A 20,142-nucleotide genomic window follows, 5' to 3' on the forward strand; every position below is an offset into this window, starting at 1 on the left:
AGCCAGAATATCATAAAGAACTGAGGGTGGACTGCATATCACCTTAGCAACCACTGAGCAATGCCCAGGCATTGACTCAACACCCTAGCAACATCATAAAATCCACAGAGAAAACTCTAGCAACTGCATATCAAAGGCCCTGACAACCACCCACAAAGCACGGGCAGGTACCACTCACATTTCCAAAAATGAAAAACATAGAGCACACAAAATAGTCAAGTAATATTTATGTTTTCAAGTCAGAGTGTTTATTGTTTAATTTCACCAAACTACGCTCAGTTCTTTTCTTGTCGTCTAGCATGCAGGAAAGTATGAAATTATGCTAATGCTGGATTCATTTTGATGCTGCCTGAGGACAGAAAATAGGCAGCACAGCAAGAAATGAATAAGTGTGTAAACATCAAAGTCTATCACCTGTTCTTCGTCACGATCTGAGCTGTATTAATAATACATTTTCTTAAACAGAGCAAGAAATAGAGAAAGGTAGGGGGTGTAGGATCATTTGGCACAGTCAGAGAGGGTCTCCAAAAAACACAGCCCAATGACAGTTCTCTTTATACCGAGTGCCAGAACCTGCTGGCAGAAAAGCAAGCAAATTTTACCCTCTTCCCCGGCTCATTCCTTCTCTGCTCTGTAATCTCCCTGCTTAAAGAAAAAGCCTAGCTGGTCACCAGCATATGTTGCGTTTTAGATCAACAAGCCTCCAGAACAAATACATAAACCCTCTCTTTATCTTTTCCTCTCTATAGTGGGAAGAAGTGAGCGGCTATGATGAACACATGAACACCATCCGCACCTATCAGGTGTGTAACGTATTCGATGCCAACCAAAACAACTGGGTGCGCACCAAGTACATCAGACGAAGAGGGGCACAACGCATTCACGTGGAGATGAAATTTTCAGTACGTGACTGCAGCAGCATCCCGAGGGTACCGGGATCGTGCAAAGAAACATTTAATCTCTACTATTATGAATCGGATACCGACACGGCCACCAAAGTCTTCCCCCCTTGGATGGAAAACCCTTGGATAAAAGTGGACACCATTGCGGCCGACGAGAGCTTCTCCCAAGTGGATCTGGGTGGACGGGTGATGAAGATTAACACAGAGGTTCGCAGTTTTGGGCCTGTTTCACGCAATGGTTTCTACCTAGCTTTCCAGGACTATGGCGGGTGTATGTCGCTCATTGCGGTACGAGTGTTCTATAGGAAATGCCCTCGCACGGTCCGGAACCGAGCAATATTTCAGGAGACGCTTTCAGGGGCGGAGAGCACCTCACTGGTGGCAGCGAGGGGTGTGTGCATCGCTAACGCTGAGGAAGTTGACGTTCCTATTAAACTGTACTGTAATGGAGATGGAGAGTGGATGGTCCCTATTGGCCGCTGTATGTGTAAGGCTGGTCACGAGGCTGTGGACAACGGAACGGTTTGCAGAGGTAAGCTGACTCGTTTGGCTAATGTGTGAAAATCTTGGCATGGTGCACGAAACTCTTTTATTTTTAGGTCATGCTTTCTGCTGACCACAGACAGAATACAAGACAGAACACATTGGGGCTCATTCACTGATCGTGAATGCATAACATTTTCAGAAGTCAGTTTTCTACTTGTATTTTTTCCTAAAATAATGGGAAAATTTGAAGCAAATTCACTTAAATAACATGTACACAAAAATCTCAAATGTTTCCTGTGAGACACTTCAGATGACGTAAACAATGCTAGTTTAACGCTGGTCCCGAAGAACTTCTTGTTTCAACAAAATACAACCAACAGAACATTAATAACTAAATCAAAATGTTAAACGAATATTTTTAAGATTTAATAATGTATGTATGATTAATTAAAAAAAGAATGTAACTGGAGGTGCCTTCTAACCCTTGTTTATAAATTGTAATATATATTGCAATATTAATGATTTATAATTATTTACTAATAGTATTTACTTAGTTACTAAGGTTTTAGTGTTACTAATTGCTTTACATATAGAAACTTGGTAAATAAGTCAATAATTAGTAATTAATTATAATTAATACTTAGTAAATAGTTATATTGTGATGATTTGGAGACATATTTGTCCAAAAAAACTGCAGGCTCCTTTCTTTGTAATAACCTGAATAGAATGGTTGGAAGAAATACATTACATTATTCCGTTATATATTAGGACATTGGGACATTTCAGCAGGTTTTCTTTCATCCCCATCTATGGATATACCATTTGGAAAAACAGACTGCCAAAAATCCTCTTATGTACAGACATAAATCAGTCCTCTTGTTTTTAGACATTCTGACTGTATTGTAAAGGGACCTATAAGCTATGTACATTTTCCTACCAGCTCATTTTTACCCATACTGGAGCTCAAGAATCAGCCCACTATTGATGTTGTGGTTTCTCCGTGCTGTCCGAAGCAACTCAAACACATTCATGTGGCCAACACGGCTCTTTTTCCCCCTCACCGAATCCCAGTGCAGCGTTGACGTAAACTGGCCCTTTCTCAGCATGTGAAGGTATTGATCGTTTCTAAGCCAAGCCCCAGCGCTTCTCTGCTTCAGTCCTTCTCACCTGTAATTCAACTCACACTGCAGCAGGAGCTCTCGTTCCGCCCGACGGCGGGTCCTGTTCCCACGGCAACGCCAGCCTGCAGACAGGCACCATGCTGACACAGACGACACAATAAAACGCCCACCTGTGTTTCAGACACCCCCCTCCTTCCTTTCCACAAATGCACCCACTCGTACAGGCAGACGCGCACACACGTGCTTCATAGGCCTGCTTGTAATTACCTCACCGGCTCCCCGTCCAGGCCAGAATGAGCTGTGATAATAGATGCTCATCGCAGACATTCGCGGGGCGGCGCTCCGGCGGAACGCATTCAATGACATTTAATGAGGGGCGCAATCGTCCCTTTGGAGCACCTGTCGATGACAAAAAAAATAAAATGTAGATCAGTGTACTCCAAACCCAAGAGCCTGCAGAATTATACACATTTGGTTGTTTTTGACCCACCTGTCATTTACGATACACTGTGGATTTAAATATCCCCAGGGTCTGCTTGTCCGGGGATCTCTGTAAACAGCTGGATTTAAAAACAATTAAATGGCGGTGACTAATGTAGATGCTCATAGCTAAATCAAACAGGCTTTGAAAAGGGTGCTTGATAGAGGCTTTCACATTACTGCTGTCAGTGTTTTCTCGACAGAGGCTGTAAATCCAAAGAGAGAGAATAATGATTGTAATCATTTGAGTGTTTAGCTCACCACAAAGCGTTGGTGAATATTAATAGCTGAGCAATATTTTATTATATTTTGCAACAGACCCTGATTGCAAATCACTGAAAATTTCTAATTGCAAGTCATTTTATCATTTTGCCAATTTCGCTGTTTGCAACGTTATTGAGGCACTAGAACGGCCAGCAGATCAGTGAAAAATACCGTCAGAATGTAATACTGTGTATAGTGCAATATAAGTATGCATTGCATTCTCATTGTTGCATCAAGACATATAGCAGGCATAAACTAGCATTACTGTCACGTATTTTTTCTTCATTTGCAAACTTGCATAGTTTATGCAGTATATGCAATTTTAAAGGCAGTGTAAACCGGAAGTCACGATTGACTTCAGTATTGTGACATATTCAGACAGAATACTGAAAAATAAAAACAGAAGGTGTGGCTTGTTTTTTTACACTACGAATTGATTGGATCTAGAAAACCACCGTTTAATAATTAAAAGTAATTTTCCACTTCGGTTTTTACTTCTGCTCTGGAATAGCGATGCCTCCAGTTCTATTTTTGAAAGAAACTTGATCCAATCAATTTGAAGTGTTAAAAACATACCAAAAAACAACATTTGATGTTTTATTTACCCGTAGAGGTACAAAAAGGAACCCTTCAGAGTAACACGCCGCAGCAACAGCAACGTGCGTTTACAATGCAAACAGGGTCAATTTTGATTTCATGGGAATTTTAAGGCACTTTGTTCATCATATGACTTGACTACACTTATAATAAGCGTCATTTTTCATTACCCATCATCATTCGCACCTTCATTGAGAGCATGGCAGAGAGGACGTGTCGTCATCGGTCCATGGTCCTGTCGTAGCCAAATCTCACACTTGCACACTTACTCTGCGGAGTGTAGGAGAACTGCACAATGTGTATAAAATACACTGACAAAGTGCACTATTGTGACGCAAAAAAGTGGTTAAATTCACTTTATTAATAAAGACATTCAGTAGTCACGATACCCCAGGCTACAACTGAAAGAAGAAAAGTCAGAAGGAATACGTAACAAGAAATGATATAGAATCATTTAAGAAGTAGAAGTATATTGATGGTGGTTGCCTCTCTTATACATAAGCGGTTTTGATCTAGGTCTGCCTTCAATTCATCCAGCCATTTATCTGTGTGGCAGAGGAAAGCCGATACTGCCGCGTGAGACAATGTCAGGACTGTGGTCAGCGGTCAGGGGGATGGGTTGATGCTAGCAAGAGGGCTTTTTCAAGTGCCGAAGGTCGGGCGTAATGAATTGATTTGTGAAAGATGTTTGCGTGGGGATGCCGCCATATCCCTTTACATTCCAGGTTGTAGGTCACAAAGATATCGTACGATCTGGAGATGAAAGACGTCTCGCACGGCTACTTTCGCAACTGCGCCGACACATTTTCTAAACACCTCGCTATGACATAGCATGTAATTACGCATGTTTCAATTAAGTCTTCGCCGACGCTTTCAACAGAAAAATATTCTTCGACGTGACGTCTGTCAAAATATTGACGACACACCAATTTGTTTACGCTTGCAATGACTTTGGCTTCTTGTCAGCGAATTGAGATTGTTTTACCAGCCTACCAATATTAAATTTCCTCTCAGGGAGGCGTTGGAAGTAAATGAAGTGAGCCGGGTTCCTTTAGCCGAAATGCCCAGATCTAATTTCTTTTTGAGCTGCGTGAGACGGGGACCCTCTGGAGACACGTGGGGTCTTGTTCACAGAATGTGTTCGTTTGAAATCAAAGCAGAATGCTCTGAAGGACATAATGAGACACATGTTCACTGGCTTCAGCTCCTTAAACAATATTTTTAAATTTTTTAATTGTAATCGGATCATTCTACAGAACAAAGTACAAGTAGTGTAACTTAAATTCCATAACGCAAATGTCTATATATCAACACGACCAAATGCAGCCTCGCTGGGACAAATCACTCTTTTAGTTTGACAAGTTGACGAAAGTCTTCTAAGCAATGTTGCTTTGTTGAAGTAAGACATGATACTTGCCCGGCCATGCTGAAAGACCGCAGACCTTCCACCTGTTGAGTAGTTTTCATGCGCTGATGTCGGAAAGGAACATCGAGGCCTTTTCATGTCACGGTAACGATGAAAGAAAGCAAGTTTAAGAGCGGTAAACTTTGACTCACATGTTGCTCAGGAATGTAGCTGTGCACTTCGCAGATCCACAATTTATGGCTCTGTGATACAAAAGACTGCACAGAACCCTCAGAATAAAATATCTTTCTTTTAACTTGATTATTACATTTATGGTTTTCAAGTTTCACATAATGAACAAAAAATCCCCCAATGATGAACACCAGAGCAGATGATTCAGAACAATACATAAATAATATTAGGCATAATCTGAAACGTAACTCTTCCTACCAACCGCACTTTAGTCTTTAAGTTGGTAAGAAATTGCTGAGTGATGGCACATTCAATGCCAGAAGATTACAGCACCGGGCTCTGCAGTCTTAAACTAATTCCGGATAAAACAAGTTGAAGACAACCATGACCAGATGAAATAGGAGGCTGAAGAAGGGGATAAAGGACGGGGAAGATACTGACAGTAAACAAGAACAGTAGTATCCCTCTGGATTCCTGGTCCTGGCCACCTTCCATCTGGACACAAGAAAAATCATCACGACGCAGAAACACCGCTGCAGCTCCCTTTATTTCCCAGGGTGCATCTGCTTTTAATGAAAGCTCTAATTGGCTAACAGCAAACGTAGGACACAGCCATGCTTTTGGCCAGCTCGATGTCCCAGAGGCTCAGCGTGAGACATTAAACTAAATAAACACTGGTCGAATGAGGTATTTTTCTCTTTACAATTTCTCCTTCCAAATACCAAACCTGTAAAGAAACAAAAGTTTGGTTTTAATCATTCACAAGACAACTGTAATGTGACGTTATCGAAGAAAAAATGTAAGCGTTCCTTTTTGTGATTAAATCTAAAATCACAAATGAGATCTCTTAAACATTTCAATTTTTTCTCCAAGACAGCTGTGAGATTGAGAACAACTGGAAACGTTTCGCTTTTCAGATTTTCTCCTGAGAGTTCTCTTGTTGCTTTTTTCATTGAGACTGACAGATGCATTTTGCTGAATACCTCTCTGATGCCACAATTATCCCAAATATCTTGTTTGCGAACGCATTTTTGTTTTGCTTTGCAGTTTAACGAAATTGGAAACTGGTTGTGTTAGCTGTTGAACTTGCTCTTCTGGAAACCCAATAACACATTGAATCTCACAATTTCATCAGCGTGCTAAACAACGCAGCTCTGGCGCTCAGTCTGTCTCAAGTTGACGGTAACTGAAATGCGCTTGTTGTCCAAAAAGTATTCCAGCTCAAGCATTGATATATTCTCACGTTGGTGGATTTGAATGTTGTTCGACTGAAGTGAGCTCTTACCACAGCTGCTCTTCAACACTTGATCACACAATTTTCTGCATTATCTCATGCTGACAGACACATACACACAATTCAAATAATCACGCTCGCAGTGTAACGCAAACCTCTCGACTTTCTCTGTAGCCTTGTGAGCACTTACAATTTGGCCTCTCTGCCATTTTCAGACAGTTTGAATCCACATGTGACCCATGGCACGGTTTTATGGCTGAACTCATAGCGGCTGTGCTCCTGCCAACCCTCCAGTGTGCAATCTAATTGGGAAAGTAAAGAACATTAAGCAGTGAAATAAAACCCTCTTGTACTGTTTGTTCCGAAGCCTGACGTGGGTGCGAGAGTATAACCCAGAACTCAAAGTGACGGTAAATGCACGGCAAAGTCCTTACGACCGGTCGCTCTCAACCCTGTGGCCAGAAAATAAAGATTCCTCAAGCCAAGGATTAGGATCACAAGTACCATAGGAGCTGTCTACCCACCTACAGAGACCCACGAGGGTTGTGATATACTTTTATTTCATGTTGCTTAGCTGTAATGGAGATTTCAGCCTTCCTGGTGTTTTTTTCCTCCCTTCTCTGAAGCAGAATGGATGTAACATTTCTCTAGCTAAAGCTATCCCCCACACACCCATCCAGCCGTTGAGGAGCGCTCGTCGTTTTCCTCTCAGCACATTCATCACTCTCTTGAAAGTGATAACGCCAGACTGAAACGACTGGGAACGGCCCGGAGCTTAGGGAACATGATGTGTTAACTTGTTCCACATGCATCTCCGAGCAGCCAGTCATTAGCTCACATCTCCACTGGGATTGAACTTGTTGGCGGCCCATCCTCAGCAGCAGTAATCACTATTCTGTGGCGGCTCAGATCATTGGCCGGCTGGGGGGATTTCTCACGCATGTCATTTTTTCTGCACACGTTGGAAGTTCTCAGGTATCAGCTATAGTACATGCAAAAAAAAAGAAATTAGATCTATTCGGCACCGAAATTGTTTTTCCTAAATGACAATGAGATGAGATAGAGAAAAGTTTAACTTTTGGTTACATCTCCTGGTTCTCTTTTTTCTCCTGGAGTGCCTATTTTAGAGTACTTTTTACAGTTTTAAAGAAGATCTTAATAATGTCTCAACTTTTGATTGGAGACTTGAAGAAAATGAATGAACATTTCTCCCAAGACCACATTATTTCAGCTATGTCATTCCCGTCACGGTTATTATAGTTTACCAAAACTATGAAAACATTTCTGTTAATTGAAATCAAATCAAATATTGGCTTAAATGTCATTTGAAAATCTTGAACTAAATAAAAATTGTAAATGAGAACTAAATTAAAAATGTTGCCTCGGCACTGAACTGAAATAAGTTTGAGGCACCAAAATTATTAACTGAAAGTAAATGAAGAGTTTGGTTCCAAAGTGAGATAATTATTATTTATTTATTTTCAAAAATCATGTTTTTTATTATGTTATCATGTTATTATTTTGTTAGATGTATTTTTTTGAGTTATTATGGCTTAAATCAAAACAAACCAACTGCAGTTTGATTGATATTAATTGGAATGCACAATAAAAAAACATGATTTTTGAACTCATTTTGGAACCAAACTCTTCAAATGAAAACAAAACGAAAACAGAAATATAAATGAATTTTTATAGCAAGATTAAAATAAAACCCATAAATAATAAAATAACAAGCACACATCAACATAGCTAAAAAAATGATTTTAGAGCTCCATATTCTTCATATACTGTATCTAGTTTTTTTTCTTCATTTTTTCATGTGTTTCTCACGCGTGCCTTACTTAAGGCTTCTTATCTTTCATTCACACATCTAAGCAAAGGTCAGACAAATATCTACAGGTTTAAACTATATGCTGATGAAATGCTTTCTTCCTGCATAACTAGGCCAAGGTGGAGAAGCAGTTCTGATCTCTTCAGAAGCCAGAACGCTTATCCTTTTTTTCCAATCATACACAGGACCTCTCGCGAACATGCCAGAGATTTCTTTCATCTCTTCTGATTCATGCTCTGACAGATGTGCCACTGGAAGGCCTGCACAGGATACAGTATCAGTTCGCCATGGGTCAGAGAAAGGAAACAGGGCACATGTCCTCAGAAGAGCTACACGTCTGCTAAGCGCCAGCGAATACAAAACAAGGGCCTGCAGAAATGGAAGCGTGTTTTGCTGCAAATACCATTGGATTCTGGTGAAGAAATCAGGCTCAAATAGCTGTACAGCTGTTGCGGCGTTTCGGCAGCAACGAGTGATGGATGAATTCAATTGACATGCAAGCCAATATAAATTGCAATTCTTTAACCTTGAGTGACATTTGAGGGTCGTGGGGGACTAGGAATTTGTTACACTTCAAGCCTTTTCTGGAGGTTTTGATAGATGGCTTTCATTCCAGCGTGAGGTTAGGACCGCTATCTGTGTCACGCTGCGACTGTCTTCGCAGGAAGATTCCAGTTGTTCGCACTCTGTTGACCCCCGGCCATGCACAGAGGGGTATAGACTACAAAGCATTCGGTGTCCTCCCTGTTATATGACCTCACAAACATCACTTATGAGATCTTCTTACAGTGCATGTTAAGGTCTTCACTTCACATCTCAAGACTCGAACTATACCGTTCAGTTAAAAAAACTGCATTTTGCCATGAGGTCTATGTATTATTATTACTATTATTTTTACATTAATTTTTTAAAGTTTTTAATTGTAATAAGTACATTTGCAAATGCTTGGCTGTGATACGTAATACTAAATTTGAAGAATACCACAAAATGTAAATATGACATTTACAGATTACCGATTCACAGTAAGTACAAGACAAATGTCTTGTAGGTGTGCCCCTTATCTTCAAGGGTACATTACACATAGTAGTAATGGATTCTAAAATAAGAAACCATTGGTGACAAAAGGTCTCTACATGATGTCTCCTGGCCCTCTTTCATGGTGATTAAAGATTAAACAAGACAGTGGGTGAAGGGCAAAAGATAAGAGCATGTGCTTACCCCTCGACTGGATCATCGGTAATGGACGCCTCGTAGTTGAGATGACATGCTGTGCTAATATCAGCATTCAGTTCTGGTCTTTCCTCTTGAAGAACACTCGAAACAGCGATTTCTCTGAGTGTACAGAATATTTGTTGTTTAAAGTGCGGTATAAAAGCTTTGGTAGAAAGGGAATTGGCAAATATGGAAAAATAAATAAATTCTGACAATTGAGACATGATGCTGTAAACAGTTAAGATTATAGTGTGCAATAAAGGCACTCAACTGTTTTATTCAGTTGCTGCCAAACAGCAATAGCAAAATAATATTTGTCATTGGATTCATAGATACAGTTGTGGCTGTTTATGTTTGGTAACATGCAGTCAAAAAAATCTATAGAGATTTGAACACACACTGCGTGATTCATCCAAACAATCGAAACTTGCACAGACTATGTAGGTTTTGGGATTTGCATGCGATTTGAGGAACTCCCGGCTTGCCTATAGATTTTCCATTTGAAATATAAAATCCCTCTCTGAAGTTTACCAGGATAACTCTGGGAAACACACCTTCAGGGCTTTACTTGTGGTAAAGTTCTGTCCTTAAACTCTAAACCTTCTCCAAGTATAGGCACCACAGGTAGAGAGGAATTACAGGATTTTTTCACGGTTTTGGGACTTAAAACGTCAAGGTTCTTACTGTAATGATGTCAGAAAATGTTATTTTTTCCCTCTGCTGCACAGAAGCGCTTAAAATCATTCCAGATTGTGGAAGGTTTGACGCCAGTGATGCCCAAAGTCACTGGTTTATCAGTCGTGATGGAGCATGTATGGATACACAAATATTAATGAGATTTGAGAGCTATAGGTCAGATGGGAAGATTTATCAGTGAATTATTAACCTAAGTTGCCTCAAGACATATTAATTATTTATTAAAATAATGAGTAACGCTTTACCGTAAGGTTGTATTTGTTAAAGGGATAGTTCATCCAAAAATCAACTTTGTGTGATTTTTTACTCACCCACATGACGTTAAACATGTTTAGAGAACTTCCGGCGTCTTCAGAGCACAAATAAAGGTATTTAGGTGACATCCGAGAGCTTTCCAGGCCTCCTCATTGAAACCATGGTGTCAGTTTTTGCCAAGGTCCAGAAAAGTACTAAAGACATCGTTGTTGATTTTTGGGTGAACTTCCACTTTAACATTAGTTAATGCATTAGCTAACATGAACTAACAATAATCAATAGTTCTGCAGCATTTATTTATTACCTTACTTAGTTCATGTTAATTTCAGAAACACTTTATTTTTTCAAATAAAATATTTTAATTGTTAACATTAGTTGACACAATGAACTAACATGAACACTTGTAATTTGGCATTAACTAACATTAACAAAGATGAATAAATGCTGGAAAACTATATTTCTCATTGTTAGTTCATGTTAACTAATGCATTTACAAAACGGCTATAGCCTTATTGTGTTATCAAATATTTCATTTCTTTTTTTTAAAGAACGAAAACAACATGAAACAATATAAAAGTGAAAGTAAAATATGACAGAATTTTCATTTTGGAGAGAAATATTCATTTAATATCACCTCTATTGTATATTCCCGACTGACTCACTTGTACCTATCCTTCTGGATATTGTACTGCACTTGATAAAGTTATAAAGAGATATCAATTGTGTCGCCTTAGGAAAGAAAGTAAATATAGAAAAGCAGCCTTGTAAATTCTTTTGTTACGCAAGCTTAAGGATGTAAATTGTAGTTGCCCCAAGCGCTGCAAAGCAAATAAATGACACAATCTAATGAGCTATTCTTAGGCTCGGCGCACCTCTAGAGTCTCCTACTGAGAGATGGATATCTTCACAACACTCCCTACTTTTGTTTAGGTAGAGGAGTTCATCTAGAGGATACCGTGACATACTCACCTGCTGTTTGCCTGGATAGATAAATCTGAAAGTAAAGCGAGTCTCCTCACGACTCCATTTTGAGAAGGGCTAAAGCAAATAAACAGCAACTAATACAGACCTCAGTTTAAGCGAGTTCTTCAGTCAACACTTGCCAAGTTCAACGTTCTGCAGACACTAAGTTCATCCCTTCCTGACAAACGATTTGTTTCTCACTTTTCTGAGGTTTTATTTGGCACACTCAATGTCCTCTCGAAAAGCACTTTGGTTTAATCACCAAAACGTAATTATTGAAACTTTATGCTATTGCCAACAAAGGCTCTAAACTTTGCCTCTTCAGTCTTATTTTCACTGTTTTGCTCCAATACAGACTTCTTCAAGGACTTTATAAGTGGTGTAATTTAAAACATGGTTTCGTTTGTGTACCTTGAGGCGTATTTGCTTATACGGCATGAGACTCTAACGGCCTAAAGTGTGGTTTGAAATCGAATCTCCAATAATGAATACATATGAGTATAAATAAAATGAAATACAGAGCCATGTGGTCTGCACAGCGCTGCGCATAACTAACAGTCCTATGTTCCTTGTAAACTAGCATTAAAGGCCAGGTAAACCCTTTAAGTTCCCTTGCAGGGTAATGCTAAACAAACACTGTGCATAAATAATCGTAATGGTTTTTGTTTTAATTTCTCCTCTCTCAGCAGATTTCGGGCACGTGATGAATTAAAAAACAGAACATTTCTTGGCCTCCTTGTGGAGTGCAGTTGGCAAACCGGACGATATGTGCCGGACATTATGAAGAAAACAGACGACTCAATTAGTCGCTAGCATTTCCTATCTTTAATATACAGGCTGAACTAATTTAGCCCGGGCACCGTTTGAATATACAGTATCTCTGTGGGACAGTGGTGGATGGTTAACTGGTAACTGTTCTCATGAAAAGGAACATTCCAAGACTAATACGATAATACCCGGTTTCTAATGATGGAAGAGAATGTGGGGTGGTAAGCGAGGCTTGGACCATCTCCAATTATGAATAGTGCCCTTGTGGATTGTGAGGTGCTTGGAGAGATTGGCAGTATATGGGACAGGAGTTCTTTAAGGAGGCCGTATGCAGGCCCGAAAATATTCGACAGGTACCGGGATGCTTCGTTCCAGTGCGGGGGAACGTAATTCTGTTTATGCAATACGATCCACGTTCTACCTCTGGTTTCAGGAAACCTGCACTCATTCAAGGGAAAATTCATTTATATTTTCTAAAATAAATGTGGATTGCGGTGAGAAGGTTAAACACATTAATGTTCGCTCACCAATACGGAGACGTTTAGGGTCACCGTAACCCCAGCAGGAAGCGAGCGTACTATATCCAAACTCGTCCGGCGTTGCCGACTCGAGGCTGCTGGCACCGTGGTGGTATTCGGCGAGGTTTGGGCAGGGCCAGGAGGCGCCTGTACGTGCTAGTTGTCGATGCGGCTCGCTTTTCACAAGCTAGCGCCAGCAGACTATGTGGTGGCACCACAGAGGCTCACCAAGCTGGCAGACAGTCTTCCTGTAGAACGAGAGGAATAGATTAGAGCCTGTCATTAATGACTTTCTTTGTTTCTTTGGCATTTTGCAAGCTAAGTATGAAAATAAGGCTGTCGTGAAGGCTTTTTGGTGAAACCAAAGGAAAAGCGGAGAGAAAAGGAAAACCCCTGTTGCTTGGACAATGATAAATATGCCGAAAATACCACATTGCTCCATCCGCAGCTCTTAGAAGTCGTCGTGTTTGTCTTTCAGAACTCTAACACTCCTTCTCAGACTGCTGTTCACAGAATTACGATTTAACCATGTTGTTAAAACAAACAAACAAATAAATATCTTAACGCCATTGTCCCCACTAAGGATTTCCTTTGTTACTTTTCAAATGCTTCCTAATTTCTGTTCGTCTCTTTACTCTAGCAAGCCCAGGGCAGACTGCTTTGTGTTGCTGTCCGGTCTAATAGGCCCATGTGATGAATGGTTGCGCTGGGTCCAGGACAACGCATTAGCATTATTGACCAGCTCCCGGTGATCAAAGAGTCTCGCTATGCGCCCTCCATTCAGTTCTTGTTTAAACTGGCTGGCACGCTGTGGTCTTATTCACTACTTTGAGTACGATGCAGAGAAAAACGTGCATAATGGTTTTGAACGTTTTTTCGCTTCTCAATCCACCATGTCTATCAATCGCTAATAATGAGATTTGATTAGCGAACGACAAGTAATACATTGTTAATAGTGCTCGGAGTGGCAAGAGACATGGATGACTTTGACACCCTGAGTGGAATTTGGCACGACCTAAAGCCAGGGGGGAGACATCTAACGTAAGTGCCAACTGACTGTGTATCAGCTCATAACGCCCTGATGATGTCACTCCCTCCCTATACAACTATGGCAGCTCCTCCTCTTGACCCTGTTACCATTAATAGATCGTCACATATCGATTTGGGGAAAGAGTTCCTTCATGACATGTTTTGACACAGTGACCTATTTTGGCAACAGATCACTTTCACTCAATCACGAGAGCCCAACAGAACTGTATGATCGGGAACAACGGAGAGTTTCTGAATCGTTCAGTTAACAGTGGCAGACATGCCTTCTCTATGTAGTAATGGTTGTTTATGCACAACTAATCCCACTAATGAATACATCGCTGTCCCATGACAACACTTGTTCCCGAGTTCCTCCCTCTTCTTCACGCTGTTGAAAGTTTTAGGTTCCCCTCACAGCAGCATATCAGATGGCGTCTAAGCATTGAGATTCTTTGCTTGCTATGCTACAAAAGAGTACAATAAGGCTTCAAGAATGTGTGTGAATGTAAGGAATACATTTCATCACTGAACCACGGCGGTACCCATTGACATTGGTTTTGTGGTAAATACATTAGGTACTGCCGTTGTTCGGTTACCGACATTCTTTAAAATATCTTCTTTTGTGTTCTGCAGAAGAAAGAAAGTCATACACGTTTGAAATGACAAGAGGGTGAGTCAATGATGACAGAATTTTCATTCTTTTAAATTCACAGTCATTCGTTCAAAATGACCCAATTCTTATATTCTCCATTTTGCCCAAATCTACTGGAAGAGACAATATGCAAGTTTACTCCTCTCGCCTGGATCATCTCACATTTTCTTGACACGTTTCGTCAAGGCAGCGTTGGAAGACTGCTGATGCTGCGTGATGAGTCATTTACATAAGATAAACATTCACCTGCCAACTTGTAGAGTAGAAATTAGTAGTAGTCATGCAAGCATTGACATTTTGCTATGTCTTATAACAAGACCTCAAACACACGTGCCAATATAATTATTTTGTCTTGGCTGTTTTACCTAGGAAAATGAAGGAAAAGAAACGTGAACAAACATTGAAAGTCTTTATTGAAGCCCTATATACTGTACATGCAAGCCCAGGCACAGGTTGGTTGCTAAGCTTTGTAAACATGTTTTTTCAGTATGCTGTCAGCACATGGATGAGCAGGGGAATATTTGTTTGAGAGAATATTTTAAAAACCTAATGTTTTATTTCTAGCCTGACAGTCCAAACTATCAGTATAATCCACTATTGTATTGTTACGGTTTGGCGTGCTGTACTTCCTCACGTCCAAATAATGACCTCTTCCTATTCATATGCATGTAACTACAATCAATCCTTCATCTAGCATCTCACTTTAGCCTTTCAGCACAGGCTGCAGTCAGGCTTTTGTGGGTGCTGCTTGTCAGTTGGCGCCTTGGTTGTGTTGATAAGGAGTGCGTGCCGAAAACAGCGGTTGCCCTGTACAAATCTGAAGTGCTGGCTAATTGAGCGCTTCTGTGCATGACCTGTTATGCTGATAAGCAGGTATTTGACCCTTTGGGAGGCCCGAGTTCCTTCAAGCTCTGAAAATAGTCTCAATTAGCATGTTTTTCTCAAAACATCATGTGCCTACAATGGTAGGCGCCTGCTTAATTGTTGTGGTTCGGCTTGATGTCACTGGACCTTAAACGGAGACTGTGGATGTCGTCACAGACTGTAAAGCACGAGGCCTCTGTGTTTATACATTTCTCGAGGGTGCATGCGCCTCGACGTGGACCAGAGCCGTGCTTGGACGCAGATCACTCATAGCTGGAATGAAACGATCCACCCCAAATTAAATTCCGTCACACTGGTAGACGTTTGCTGATGCAGTCTACTGAAAGCATCCAGTAAATCTTCCACAAATGTGAACGCCTCCATTTTTGTTTCGCCTTCCACTTTACTGGCAAGAAGCCTTGTAAGTGGTAAGTTCTGGCAGGCCGCACATCCCCCTGGCTCAGCAGCATCCAACTGTCATGTCTTTCTAAAGATCGTTGTTGCAAAGCGTGTCTGTCCAACAAGCCCCGTCCGACCCTGTAGGCTAATCCCGCTAGCTGCAGAAACCTTAAACTAATCCGGCTAGTTTCTCAGTCACACTCGGCCTCCAGACCGAACCTCTGAGGGTTCCATTACACTTCATTTAGATTAAGCGGCCTTCTGCGGTCACGATACGGGATTTTAAAATCAAATGAGCATCGATGCCAATGTGAGCATTTATGTGGTTGTGCATATATGTGTTTTACTTGGCACGTGCCCAGTATTGACTCAACTGTTCTTCCTAAGGCTAAAATTCCTCAGACGATCAATGAAGTGCAAAGAAATAAATATATAAACATAAGTCATATATAAACACTCTCCCCTCACACAGAGTATATAAGAGACCTGCTGGCAAACAACCATCAAAAGCTCATATTACAGTAATGAGCTGTCACAGGCCCAGTGTTGAGTTCTGTACCGGTCTGTGCGAATATGACAGCTTAGTGTTTTCGGAAGGTCTGACTTGCGGCTCTGTGATTTCAGCATTTGTTTGAAGATGGATTTGCAGTTTAGGTTGATTGGCAGCTGGACCTGCCGTAATTGGCTCACCCTAATCAGCCGCTGCTGAATTCAGAGGTGTCATTGGAATCCGTCGGCATGGTAACGCTTTCATCACGAGGCCATAGTAGTGTTTTTGGACGTAGGACTATTTTTCGCCTGCTAGCGCTGCTTGCTGGGAAGGATCATCTTGCTTTTGGGGTTTTTGTGTGCACCTGTGTCTCAAACTGAGTCGTGCAATTTCTGTTCCTTTAGCGACCCGAAACATAATTGCAAAAAATCGAATACTATTATTATTTAAAGATATAATCAAATAAATGTTTTCAAACATGTTTTCCTCCAAACTGGATGTCTTATTAATTGTACAAGCTTAAAAGAATAGTTCAATCAAAAATACAAATTCTATCTTCATTTACTCTCTCTCAAGTTGTTCCAAATTTGTATATATTTCTTTGTTCTGATGAACACAGAGAAAGATATTTGGAAGAATGCTTGTAACCAAACAGTTCTTGGCCACCTTTGACTTCCATAGTAGGAAAATTGCTTTATAAATTTCTTTGTTCTGTTGAACACAAAGGATTTTTTTGAAGACCGTATGAAAGCAAACAGTTCTGGGGCACTTTTGACCATTGCAATTTTTCCTACTGACAGTCAATGGTGGTCAAGAACTGTTTGGTTAAAAGCATTCTTCCAAGTATCTTCCTTTGTGTTTAGTAGAAGAAATTAAATTATTGAGATTTGGAAAACTCCAGGGTGAGTAAATAACAACATATTTTTTTATTCATGAGTGAACTGTCCCTTTAACATATGAAATGTGAAAATATTTAACTGTACATTTCTCACACTCAAAGATTCGTGTTGTGATAAAAAATGACGATTATTGTTTTAAAATGGGATTTTAAGCACACAATGGAGTGTGTGAAAATGCTACAGCACATCGCTCTTGCCTTGAGATCAGGCCCCCAGACAACAGTAAACCAAACACATATTATCTTTTAAGGGAAAAATGTCCCATATTTCATTCCAGCTTTAACTGATTTTAAGAGGTCAGTGCACGCTCTCATCGTGTGTGGTCCAAAAAGAATAAAACCGCACCTAAGTGTTCTTTTGGGAACCATTGAATTGACCTAGAAAGTAACTGAATCGTTTTATTTGGTTCTCTATACCTGCATCAACTCACTCACACATTTTATATACAGAAACATACAAATCCCAAATGTACAAAACAAAACATTTTTTTAAAGATTTAAAAATCCCAAATTTCTTGTACACGTGTATAATTATCCCCAGCATGTGTATAATGGTTTTCTCCATGCCAAGGAGATGTCATTGTTCTCCAAGCCCAGTCGGCCAAAACAGAGAAGAACGATGAATAGTATTTTGGCACCCCATCACCATAGCAACAGAGGAGCATTGCTCACCCCCCCACACCTCGTGCTGGTCTGGCCCCTTCTCCACACAAGCCGTGCTGCTTAATTTCTCTGACCCCCAGGGTCTGCTTTTAACAGGCTCCATTGATTGGTACAAATGCGGGAGCGCAAAGCCGATCTCGGAGTCTCTGTAACAGAGTTAAGCAGACAGCGGTGAGGGGAACACATTTGGGGGAGCGTAAAACGCAGGCAAGTGCTTTTTTATCCGGCTAAAACGCATCATTTATAGGCTAATTAATTGATGCAATGCACATAAAGCATACGCGCTCGAGGAGCGCAACCTCTCTTCGCCTTGATGATTGACACCTATAATGTATTCCGCCCCTAAATGGCCACCATTAAACCCTTTAAAATGAATCCCTGCCGAACAAAACGCACCCAGGTGTAGGTGCCCGAGGGAAGCGCACGATAAACGTACGTTTGAAAACGAGTTTCTGCTTGAAGCCACACAATAATAATTTTACAGTTTTGTGCTCAAAAATGGACTCTCGTGTCTGTTATTATTTCTCATGTTATTTATCTGAGATAAATTTTCAGAGAAACATATAAAAACTACAATTAAATTAGATACAATTGCAACTTCATTATTCATATGTATTGTGATATACACAAATAGTTTTACGGTACATATGCATGATGGTGTGTCTGGAGGTATTAGGCAGCTGTTGTTTTTGCAGATTGGACAGATAATAGAGGTCAGACTCCCCAAAGCCTCATTAAACTTTTGGTCAGAACCGATATAATCTTACATAAATACCCTCTCGGGAACAGAACAACGCAGGAATCGAATGAACACCATTACAGTCATTCGGTTTGTGTGTGTGTGCGTGTATCCCTGTTTGTATCTGTAGGGAGGGATCGCACAAGTAAAGCAACAGGATTGGACACCAGCTGCTTTCTCTAGATCCTCTGCTGCACAGCCGCCCCCTCCGCTTCCTCTCCTGCTGTCTGCTCTGACAGGAAACACACAGCTCTTTTATGCCGCTTGCCTATCATTCCACACCCCACCTTGAGGCGGCCACTGTCACTGGACTGTGCACACAGACAGTCCCTGTCAATTAGACATCGCATCTGCTGGGCAACAATAGAGCCCTCTCGCTTCCTGTCTGTCTCGCTGCCTGTCGCTTTCTCGGACCATTTCTTTGACTTTCGTTTTCCTCAATTCTCTCTCTCGCTCTCTCTATTTTTGCTTCTCATCAAGCGCCGACTCCCCACTTTGCAGCTATTATTTACCCGAGGAACAAACAGCCGTCCTTTTAGCAAAAGAGTTATTTGTGTTTGTATTGATTTTTGTATGTGTGGCTGAGTTTAAAGCATTAAGGTGGAAAGCATTACAATGCCATCATTTTACAAACGTTTCCCGATTAAAAAAAAAAAAACCCTGCCTCGACACGCTGTGACGGAAAGCTGCATTTAAGAAAATTACCTTGAAAAAAATAAAGCCAAGCTCTTTGTTGCCGTCTTTCTCTTTTTTTTTAAACCACACATCTGCTCCCCATCCTATTTTGATTTTGCTCGAAGACACCCCTTCCCCTCCTTGAAAGCGGCATCTCACGATTCTGACCACAACATGGGATGCATGCGCAACCAGGGAGGGTCCTGCACGGCAACGGCTGGCTGCGGTTGCCCTGGCAACCGACCGTCCTTGAAGAAAGGGCACGTATGGAGTTTTGGGGCCAAGGTTCTGACAGATGCAGTCAAAACTCATAATGCACCCTACTATAGTGATCCAGCTATCACAGCACTGAATAATGAAATTCAAAGCCCCTAACTAACAGATGAATCATGAATCTGTTTATACACACTAGTCTCCTAATAAGGGGCCTGGCCTTTGTGCCTCCAGTCACAATGGGCTACTTCATCATTTGGCTAGTAGTATTTGTGGGTGAAAGACACAAACAAGCATTGACGAGGAAGCCAAAAATGATTAAATCGCAGTGCAACTGTGTGGGTGTGGCCTGCTGTTCCCTATGGGGGGGTGTGATTGAAGGGGTCTATAAAGGTGCACTAAGATCTTGAAAAAGGCACTTTAGTCATCATCACATTTTCTCTTCCTGCCATCTGAGACGAAAGGACAGGTGAAGAAATAACCTGTAGCCACAAATTATCATGACATTGCTTACACAATAGCAGCCTCCTTTGTTACCTATTCAGCCCAGATGATAGTATTAACCGAACATGTGTCCTGTCAATAGATGATGAAAGCAGTCTTATGCAATTTTTGTGTAGTTTGACCTTCTCAAAGATTGTCTCCATTAGGAACAC

The 20,142-nt window shown here is 40.9% G+C and overlaps 1 protein-coding gene across 1 annotated transcript in view; it reads left to right on the forward strand.

Annotated features, from left to right (window-relative positions):
- The window catches only part of ephb2b (eph receptor B2b), a 132,504-nt gene that overhangs the window by 56,513 nt on the left and 55,849 nt on the right, over positions 1 to 20,142 (forward strand). Inside the window, exon 3 of the mRNA XM_057361897.1 lies at positions 750 to 1,434. Within this exon, the coding sequence (XP_057217880.1) occupies positions 750 to 1,434 (685 nt within the window). The remainder of the gene's footprint in view (positions 1 to 749; positions 1,435 to 20,142) is intronic.

This window comes from Triplophysa rosa, linkage group LG20, assembly GCF_024868665.1.
Source record: "Triplophysa rosa linkage group LG20, Trosa_1v2, whole genome shotgun sequence".
Taxonomy (NCBI): Eukaryota; Metazoa; Chordata; class Actinopteri; order Cypriniformes; family Nemacheilidae; genus Triplophysa; species Triplophysa rosa.